Raw genomic sequence first — 10517 nt, 5'->3', positions numbered from 1 at the left:
AGCCAAGAACGCATAATTCTTCAGCAAAAATTATTTCCTGTTTTCTTCCAAAGGTAACTCTAAAGCAGGTGTTCTCAACTTTTTATTCATTTATTTGTAAAATGTTATTAGCCACTCATTTTGCTACATGGTAACCTTGGAGGAATCTTTAAAATAATTTCCAGATCTCAGGGAAAAATATGAAAATCTCAGTGCATCCTTCACTTCCAACCTGTAGAATTCATGTTTTATGTTTACAACATGAGCGAAGTGGCAGGCTACCAGCTCATTCAATTTAGTGTGTAAGAATACCTGTATTCAAACACTTGCATTGCATGGCGCATGAAGTTTTTGGATTGCAAGCTAAGGTTATTTATTTATTTAAACAATTTATATGGCTGTCCACCTTAAGAATACATCTCGAGTGGCTCACAATGAAAGCCGTGAAATAAAAATCTCAGATGACAAAAGTATGCAGGCTTTTAATATATTTAGTGCAGTTGTTGTGCTCCAGAGATTTTGATCTTGGATGCAAATGTAAGTGTTTTTATTATGACTTTTCAGTCATTTCTATTCTCTGCTTTCCATCCTAGTCCGTTTTCAGACAGGAGTGCACATACAAACATACTTGTGTCATTAGCAAAACTACATTAATGTTTCTCTTCCTAGCAAGTAAATGAATTGCAGGTGAAGAGGAATCAAAAGAAATAATGATGAGGAGTTTTGTCACCGTTACGTTTACCTGTTAATGCATGAAAGGGAATATCAGAAAGCTTTGCTTATTGTATTCAGCTATATTTCAAATTTCCTCAACATTAAATGAATATCAAAGTCTTTTTTCTTAGGCATCGTCACAGGATATTGCTTGTTTTCTAGAACACCCTAACCACCTTTTGATGCCTATTTGAGTGATATTGACATTCTAATCCCCCAAATGACGACGTATCAAAGTCTGGTAATTCAACCCAAGGTTTAAAAGATCCAACACAGGAATTGCTTCAAGTTAAAGATTTATTTTTCTGGACCTCCAAAATTTCCTGGACAATTCCAACCCGATCAAAAAGAGATTTCTGACACGGCTGGGTGGTGGTGGTTCATCTTTTTTTTAAAAAAAGAAATGGCTTTTGGAAACACAGGTTCACAACTGTTGGTCGAACTGCTCCAGCTTTACAACTTCATGTGGACAAACCTATCCTTCCTGAATTTGTAAATTTAATCCAGCTCCTACGCAAAAAGCAAGGCTAGAATTATCAGAAATGCAAACCTCGATTCGCATCCGATCAACGGCAGACCAATGATGCAAATATGAAAAAAAAGGCGAGAGAAATCGAACAAGTTATGTCTACACTACAGCTTCATATCAGTTTTTTTAAGTCTACTTGACCCATCAGAGAAGTCTTGGGGTTAATCTGGAAACGAGATAGGTTCTTCAGGAGAATGGAACTCCAATTGTTTATACTGGTGCAAAATTCTATATGGAACTGAAGTGCAAGAGAGAACCCCTCCCCGCCCCCGGTATTAAGGTATCTTAACTTTGGGTAGAAAATTAACAAGAATGCTTTTAAAGCCCACTAAATTCAAACAGGGGTAAGGATGGAGAATAAAGCAATAGTTTCTGATGTACAAACAAAAGCAGGCCCCACCATGAACACTGAAATTCAGAAGAACTGTGTACAAAAAAATTAAAACCCTATAACGCTTGCTACCCACCAGAACTTTAAAACATTATATCTAAATATTCTCAAGCTTACAGAAAAAGGGGAAAAAAGGGGGAATTAGGAGGAACTTTTTTTTTTATTAAAATGCAAGGGCTGTCATTGGAATGGGAGCCCTTCCTGATACAGTAACATTTGTAGGTCTCTTCTTAAATTAGGCATCTCGCTTGTCGCTAACAAAATTCCAGACCCCCGACTCCAAAAAAAGGTTTGCCTGCACAGTATTAATCCCCTCCCACCCTGCTTTATATATAGTCTTATATATATATATATATATATATTTATATATATTTATATTTATATATGCATTTATTTATATATCAATTTTTTTTGCAACAAACTCTTATATCAGCACTAGATCTAGTACCAATACGCTAGTATGAATAGGTATAGAAAGGTCTGTACTTCTGCCTCTACTTGAAAAAAAAAGGCATTGAAAGGGAAAAATAAGACTGACTTTTTTTCCCCGTATTTCACTGAATTTGGCAGGAGGCATGGGAAGAGGAAGTGCGGTTTAAAGCCAACATTAGTCAAGATGCTAATAGTAAAAACTGGTTACATTTCTAAGGATGGGATTGAACATACCAGAGACAACAGCTGTTTGCACCCATGTTGTGCTTTATAAAGCCGGAGATCCTGTGTTGTGTTTTGTTTTTTTCCTACACTAGGCACCCTCTAACTTGTGGGAATTGTGGGAGCTTAGTCCAACATATACGGAGGGCAGCAGTAATATAATGGTTCACCTATGGCAAGGCTGTTTTCTTTTCCCCCACAACAATTGGTAGCAAGAGAGATGTGGACTTTTGTCTCGTGGTGTTGTTTTTATTTATTTCTTTTCTTTTTTTTTAACACAAAAAAATGTACTCCTCTGGTCCCTTCTGCTCCACGTGACTAAATTGCACACTGTTCTTAAGACAGGCAAGTTAAAAACCTTTCTAGAAAAAAAATGAAAAGGGAAAGGGAGATTCAATCAGATATTGGGTCTATTTTTTTTTTGTAGGAAAAAAAAATATTCATCTCCACACGGCTCACTTTTCTCTTTGGGAGCGTCAGACTTATTTTTTTTTTCATTTTTTTCATTTTTTTTAAAAAAAAACAACAAAAACAAAAAAAAGAACAACCTGTTCGTTCGTTTCAGATTGAGGAGATTCCAACAGAGCTGTTTTTATATAAACTGTCCAGTAATTCTTTAAACCAGCAAAGGTCCAGAGCAGAACATCTGTCGGAAACAAGATTCTATTTATTTAAAAAAAAAAAAAATCCCGAAAACAAGGAGATGCACATCCTGTGTTCGGTTGCTCCATTTCTTCTGGCGGTGGCAAGTCTGTCTGCATTTGCTCATAGTATAAGTTATTACTGGGTTAAAAAGAAAACAAAACAAAACCTCCAAACTCAAAACACCAAACTCCTGCTGTTATCCTTTGGAATAGTGCCGTCTCAGGAATTATAGTGGGGTTTAGAGAAAACAAGGCCGTGAGGAAACCGGTCCAGCTTTCTGGGGTTTTTCTCCCCCCAACCACAAAATTTTGCCAGGTCCCACTTCTGCTTTCTATGAACGGGTGAAGAAGTACATCCTTGGTCACGAAGGGCCACTGTATGATCAACCAAACTAAAATTCAGCTAAGGTAACTAAAAAAAAAAAAAAAAAAAAGAGATGGTATGTAAGAAGGGAAGGGACTGAGACCGGAAGCCATTGAGCCATCAAATCTCTTGCGCGAGTCCTTGTTCCATACTAGTGCTGATCAAAAAAAAAAAAAAAAAGAGAGAGAGAGAGAGAGAGAGAGAGAGAATAATAATAAACCCCAAACTAAAGAGACAAAATACACAGAGAAAACAATAATATTAAATTGAGATTCTCCTTGGGGATGGTCTCAACCATCAGCCAAAAAAAAAAAAGTTTGCAAGAACTCGGTAGCCTAAATGTTCATTACCACCCTTTCGAGCGTCCATTTCTATCCAGCAGGAAGCAAAGTAGCCCCTGATGGGACTGGCGCAAATATATATATATATATATGTAAAATATACATATATATGTAAAAAATACTTTCCGGCAAACCCCGCGGGCAGATCCAGTTAGACTTGAAAGCGGCTTTTCCACTGCGTGGAGAAATTTCGGAGGGAAAGATGGCAGAATCAAAAAGGAGAAGAAGGAGAAGAAAAAAACCCAAGAAGATGTAATAGACAAAAAAAAAATTTTTTTTTTGGAAGTCTTCCACTCGGGGCGGAGGTTCCTGCGTTATTTCCATGTGGCCGATTGAGGGATGGACCGTGGAGGAATCATATCCAAGAGATATTCGCGCTGGCGATCTACGGCCGAGGAGGTGGTTTTGTGCACGGTCAGACTAGGGTTAACAAAGTTCAACGTCCCTCCTGGAGAAAAGGAACACAAAGGGTGCGTTGAAATGAACTCTTAATGGTGGAGGCAACTTTCCCCTTCTAATAGTGTCTAGAGCGGTTTTTCTCAAGTTTAGCAGTGTTGTGTCTGCGCCCCCCCCCGAGCCGGGCCTCCTGCCAGAAAGTGACGGAGCCGGGCCTCCTGCCAGAAAGTGACTTGGACAGTGAGGGGGAAGGGCCGTCAGGATTTACCTCGGGAGCACCAGCTTCCCTGGCTCAGCTCCAGGAGCCAGAAACAGGCCAGGTGGAAGAGATAACGAGGCCTCCGTCCCCTGACTCTTCCCCCCCCCCAGGCCACGCCTTCAGAACCAGCTGACAGCAATCAGGATTGTTTGGACCCTAGGTTTCGTAGGCAGGAGAGGAGGGAACAACAGAACCAAGGCCTAGGAAGTGCTGAGTCATGGAGCCACATCCCACAGGATATAAAGGCAGTGAGCACTGCTGTGTCTCTTTGTAACAGGCAAATCCACTGATTAAGAGCTGAAGTTTGTTTCTGGGTGACTCACCAACGTCGTGGAAAATAACGGAGGCTCTTGGCAGACGCTGGCTATTCTGCTACCAGAGCTGATAGTGCCAGCTAATTAAGCCATCACTCGGATGGAGGCGAGGGAGGACAGAACAAGCAGCTTGAAGATGCACGGAATTCAACTCCCAGAATTCCCCAACCAGCCAACATGGCTGGCTGGGGAATTCCGGGAGTTGAAGTCCACGCATCTTCAAGCTGCTAAACTTGAGAAAAACCGCTCTAGACACTCTCTCACCTTTCTGGCTTTCCTCAGATGTATCAAAATTAAAATTAAAATTCCCATGAGGAACTGTTCATTCTCAGTAATATTGAGAAACAACCAGATTGGGAAAAGACATCCCCATCTGGGGGGACAAAGCCAGCATAGAATAAGGGGGAGAGATCAAAAGGGGAAATCTTAAAAAAATACAATTAATTAAACTATAGACAAGAGACAGACACAGATGAAGAAAAGCCCAAAGGAAAAAAACCCTGAGCATCGAACACATTCTGCCATGAGATGCACATAGTCTTTGACTTATGACCATTTTGTTTTAACATTGGTTCGAAGTCACGACGGCCTCGGAAAAAGTGACTTAGGACCCCTGTCTTCAAAGTTACAACCGTCGCACCACATGATCGTAATTCGGACAGTTGGCAACCGGCTCGCATTTATGACCATTTGCAGCATCTTGCGGTCACTTAATTCAAATTGCTAACCATCCTGGCTGGCTTCTGAGAATCTAAGTTAATTGGGGAAGCCCGATTCATTTAATAAGTGCACGATTCACTTAACAACCGCATGGTTCGCTGAATGACCACCGTAAGAAGTCATCAAATTAGGCTTAGTCACATGATGACTTGTTTAATGTCTGCCATCACTTAGCCAATGGGGATGGAAAGGTCCCCCTAGTGGCAATTCTGCTGATAGGCAAAGTATTAAGCATACAGGTGGTCCTCGACTTACAACAGTTCATTTAGTGACCGTTCAAAGTTACAACAGCAACTTTGAAAAAAATGACTTATGATGATTCTTCCACACTTAAAAACGTTGCAGCAGCCCCATGGTCACACGATTAAAATCCAGACACTCGACAACTGGTTCATACGTATGACGGCTGCAGTGTCCTGCGGTCATGTGATCCCCTTTTGCGACCTTCTGACCCACAAAGTCAAAGAGGAAGCCAGATTCACTTAACAACCGTGTTACTAACTTAATAAATGCAAGGATTCGCTTAACACTGGTGGCAAGAAAAGTCATAAAATGGGGCAGACTCAACTCAACTAATGTTCCAGTTAGCAACATGAATTTTGGGTTCAACTGTGGCTGAATTGGACATTCAGTTATAAGGCCACTGTGGTAGCCCCACAGAAATTTTATGTGGACTGTGGGATGTATGTTTACTCCTCTTCTGTCATGTTCTTATCATATGGTTAATAATAATAATAATAATAATAATAATAATAATAATAATAATAATAATAATAATAATAATAATATTCAGTTGACTGAGTTTCATGTTTAATGAATAAAAGAGATAATAATAATAATTTAGCCACCATTTCATTCTGGTCCCAATTGTGGTTGTAAGTCGAGGACTATCTGTAACACTGAAACACAGCTGGAAGAAGAGATATGGTGAGTAACAGCTGGCTAGTCAGGTGACAGGCAGGACATTAGCACAGAAAAACTGCCGAGAAAATCACCTGATGCTTTCTTGCCAGGCCTCCTTGTCTCCATCTACAATGCTGGTTGTAGGCCCTGCGCGCTCACCATTCTGGTGGCAAAATGGTCAAATGTTGGCCATACGCTTTTGATCGTCTCCCATTAATTAAGGACGGAATTGGGAATGGGAGGCAAACTATCCCCATTTTCAACTGCCTCCAAATAAGCTCAAAATACAGGCCGTATTTTGGGGGTTTTAATTTTGTGGCGACAACCATTTGTCTCCCTGAAGCTTAAGTCCCACCATTAAAACCCTGAAAATATAGAACTTCCATTTATGGAGGACTTCAAATACAGGTAGTCCTTGACTTACAACCATTCGTTGAGGGACTGTTGGAAGTTAGAATGGCACTGAAAAACAAAAGTGACTTTTGATGATTTTTCGAAGGACCGTTGCAGCATCCCGATGGCCAAAGGATCAAAATACTAGACGTTTGGGAACTGGCGTGTTATTTATGACAGTTGCAGTGTCCTGGGGTCACGTGGTTCACCTTTCACCACCTTCTGAGGAGCAAAATCCATGGGGAAGCCAGATCGACTTAACAACCATATTACTAACTTAACATCCGCGGTAAGTAAATTTAAGAACCGGGGCAAGAAAGGTCGTAAAAAGGAGCAAAATTTCTTTTGGGCTCAATTGTGGTCATAAGGTCAGAAGACTACCTGTAATAAATTTAAATGATGATGGGGATAATAATAATAATGATGATGATGATAATGAAATTTGATCACTTATACTTCCCCAAAGCAATAGTTTGCTCAATGGCCCTCTCCCAGAGGTGGTATTTATCCGGTTCAGACCGGTTCGCCCAAATTGGTAGCGAGAATCACAGGGTGGGGGGCCCCCACCCTCCCCGGCTCTATGCCATCCTATTCAGGCACGTTTTTGAGCCCAGGCGCATGCATGGAAGGCGCACGCACGAGCAAAGTGCATTAACGCAGAGGTCTCCAACCTTGGCAACTTTAAGACTTGTGGCCTTCAACTCCCAGAATTCTGGGAGTTGAAGTCCACAAGTCTTAAAGTTGCCAAGGTTGGAGACCCCTGCATTAGCGGAAGGCAGGTGCGCGCATGAAGTGAACGTGCTGCCCCTCCCCATCTCAAAATAAGAGACAGGACTTCATCACATGACCCCAGAATGGGTTCCGTTGTCGTCAGAAGAACCTAGAAAAATATACCACTTCTGGGCTATTTGGCTTTTACAATAAGCAATATAAATTAAATAGACCGAGCTTTTATCATTTGTAGCTCTAAGAGAATCACCAAAAGGACACTGATATTTCTCAAGATCCCTTTCCAAGGAAGTCATGGGGTGGCTCAGAATCCATAAAGAGGTAGTTCTCCACTTATAACAGTTCACTTAGCGATCATTCAACGTTTACAACATCACTGAAAAAAGTGACTTATGATCATTTTTCACCCCTGTGACTGTTGCAGCATTCCCCGGGGTCACATGATCAAAATTCAGACGCTTGGCAACCGACTCGTATTTACGACGGCTGCCGTGTCCTGGGGGGTCACGCGATCAGCTTTTACAACCTTCTGACCCAGCCAAAGTCAATGGGGAAGCCAGATTCAATTTTACAACCGTGGGTTACTAACTTAAAACAATTGCAACGATATTTCACTTAACAACTGTGGCAAGAAAGGTTGCAAAGTAAGGCCAAACTCACTTCAACCAATGTCTCGCTCAGCAAGATAAATTTGGGGCTCGATTCCGGTCATAAGTTGAGGACTACCTTTAATATTTCACAACAGTGGAGGGAGGGAGGCCTTAGCCTACTGATATTGCTTTGAAAGAGTGAATGCACCAAAAAGAAAGGAAGAGAAATAAATAGAAACACCCTTTTCACCCAGAGATTGTTTTTTTTTTTTCCTTTCAGAAAGAACGCTGGCCGGACAAGGGAGCGCGGCCAGCAGCGATAAAGACAAGGAGTCTCGAGAGCGAGTCATCTACCTGCGTTGACGGGTGTCTTCTTCCAAGTGTAAGCACCTCCTTTGCCGATGGGTCTCTGAGCACGCTTACCTTGCCTGCCACCAAGTACGGCCACACCGGAGGCGTTCTGCAACTTGGGCGACTGGCTAAATGCATGCAAGACTCCACGAGGGGTGCTGGCACTTCGGGACAGCTGGCTGGAGGCCTGAACAATGATCAAGAGAAGGAAGAGAAAATAAAACCCTGAAATTCAAGTGCTGGAAAGGAGGCCAGAGTAGAATCACATTCTTGGAATCATATAGAGCAGTGTTTCCCGAGCTTGGGAACTTTTAAGGTATGTGGACATTCAACTCCCAGAGTTGAAGCTATGCTGGCTGGGAAATTCTGGGAGCTGAAGTCCACACATCTCGAAGTTCCTACGCTTGGAAAAACACTGGTCTGATCAGAATCTATTTGGAAGGGACCTTGGAGGTCGTCTAGTCCAACCCCCTGGTCAAGCAGGAGATCCTATACGGTTTTAGACAAATAGTTCTCCAATTTCTTCTTAAAAACTTCCAGAGTTGAAGCAACCACAACTTCTGGAGGCAAAAAGTTCCACTGGTTAATAGTTCTCAATGTTCAGAAGTTTCTCCTTAATTCCTGGTTGCTTCTTTCCTTGATTAGTTTCCATCTTTTGCTTCTTGTCCTGCCTTCTGGTGCTTTGGAGAATAGCTTGACTCCCCTCTTCCTTGTGGCAGCCCCTGAGATATTGGAACACTGCTATCATGTCCTCATTAAACTAGACATACCCAATTCCAGCAACCATTTTTTATATTTTTTTGTCTCCAGGCCTTTAATCATCTTAGTTATGAGTTCTTTAGCTCCCATGCCCAAACAGGAAAAAGTGAATTAGTTGTGTTAGTATTATTTTCATGTGCCCAGTCCAGATTTTGGGCAGTCACCTTTGCTGGGTAGATTCTAGTTTATGCCTCAGGGGAACTGATGGGTTTCTAGGCTGTTCACATGCAACAGGGGAGGGAGGGAGGACTGAATTTGCTTTTAGAATAACATGGTGGGGAGTTGTACAACAAAAATCACATTAAATAAGCATAGAAATAAACATTCATGTTTTTGATCACCTCTTTCGTATTACATTCCAAATTATTTTTGTGCCAACTTTTGGAAAAGTATCAAAAAGTTCAGTTGTGCACCTTTATTGTGGATGAGTTCATCCACACATCCATGAAATATATAAAAATATGTAAATAAAATGTATGTCCCAGTATCCACAGGCTCTCCCCTCCCACTTCTTTCCCATACAGGTAGTCTTTGACTTACAACTATTTGTTTAGCAACCATTCAAAGGTACTGAAAAAAGTGACTTATGACCCGGTCCTCACACTTACGACTGTCACAATATCCGTGCAGTTGTATGATTAAAATTTGGGCAATTGGCAAATGTATTTACATCAGTTGCACTGTCCCGGAGTCATTTGATCACCATTTGCAACCTTCCCAGCCGGCTTTCGACAAAGTCAATGCGGAAGGCCAGGTTCACTGAATGACCGCAGGATTCACTTAACAACTGTGGCAAAAATGGCTGTAAAATCGGGCATGACTGACTTGAGAACTGCCTTGCTCAGAAAAGGGAATTCTGGTCCTAATTATGCTTAAAATCTGTACAAGCCAGGGCATAGCAAATAATCCACAACAGTAAGGAGTAGAATATCCTTTAGGCCAGGGGTTTCCAACCTTGGCAACTTTAAGACTTATGGACTTCAACTCCCAGCATGGAGTTGGAGACCCCTGCTTTAGGCGAACATCTCTCAGAAGAATTCAGCAAAATTTGGATAGTATTGGGTTACAAGAAGCCTACAGTGGTTTGGGAAAAGAGGGCAATTTAAAATAGTTCCAATTCTCTGCGATTAGGTTCCTATTGGTGGAGCCCTGGATGACATCACTGGAGAGCAACAGAGGTAGTATCGCTAGTCCTTGACTTACGACCAACACTAGAACCGGAACTTCCATCATTCAATAATGCGGCTGAGTTGCAACTGAGTTCACAAACTTTTTTTTTTTTGCTACGGTTGTTAAGTGAACCACTGTAGTTGTTAACTGAATCCAGCTTCCTCATTGAGTTTGCTGGTCAGAAGACTTTTGGAAAGGTCACAAATGGTGATCATGTGACCTTGGGATCCGGCAATCATTGTACATTCATGCCAGTTACCAAGCAGCCAAATTTTGATCATGTTGACTGCAGTGGTGCCTACAATGGTGGCCAGCCC

At 41.6% G+C, this 10517-nt stretch overlaps 1 protein-coding gene across 12 annotated transcripts in view; it reads right to left on the bottom strand.

Annotated features, from left to right (window-relative positions):
- Positions 1–2943: 2943 nt before the first annotated feature.
- GATAD2A (GATA zinc finger domain containing 2A) overlaps positions 2944–10517 on the bottom strand; it is a 132897-nt gene continuing 125323 nt past the window's right edge. For 11 of the 12 annotated variants that reach the window (XM_058162515.1, XM_058162510.1, XM_058162504.1 and 8 more), the window contains 2 exons: positions 8275–8458; positions 2944–4064 (listed from right to left, as the gene is read on the bottom strand). In XM_058162515.1, the coding sequence (XP_058018498.1) occupies positions 3931–4064; positions 8275–8458 (318 nt within the window). In that variant the 3' untranslated portion in view covers positions 2944–3930. The remainder of the gene's footprint in view (positions 4065–8274; positions 8459–10517) is intronic. The other variant, XM_058162514.1, reaches the window with a different exon arrangement.

Source organism: Ahaetulla prasina, chromosome 1, assembly GCF_028640845.1.
Source record: "Ahaetulla prasina isolate Xishuangbanna chromosome 1, ASM2864084v1, whole genome shotgun sequence".
In the NCBI taxonomy this organism is placed as follows: domain Eukaryota; kingdom Metazoa; phylum Chordata; class Lepidosauria; order Squamata; family Colubridae; genus Ahaetulla; species Ahaetulla prasina.
This window is presented reverse-complemented; position numbering and strand designations above follow the sequence as displayed.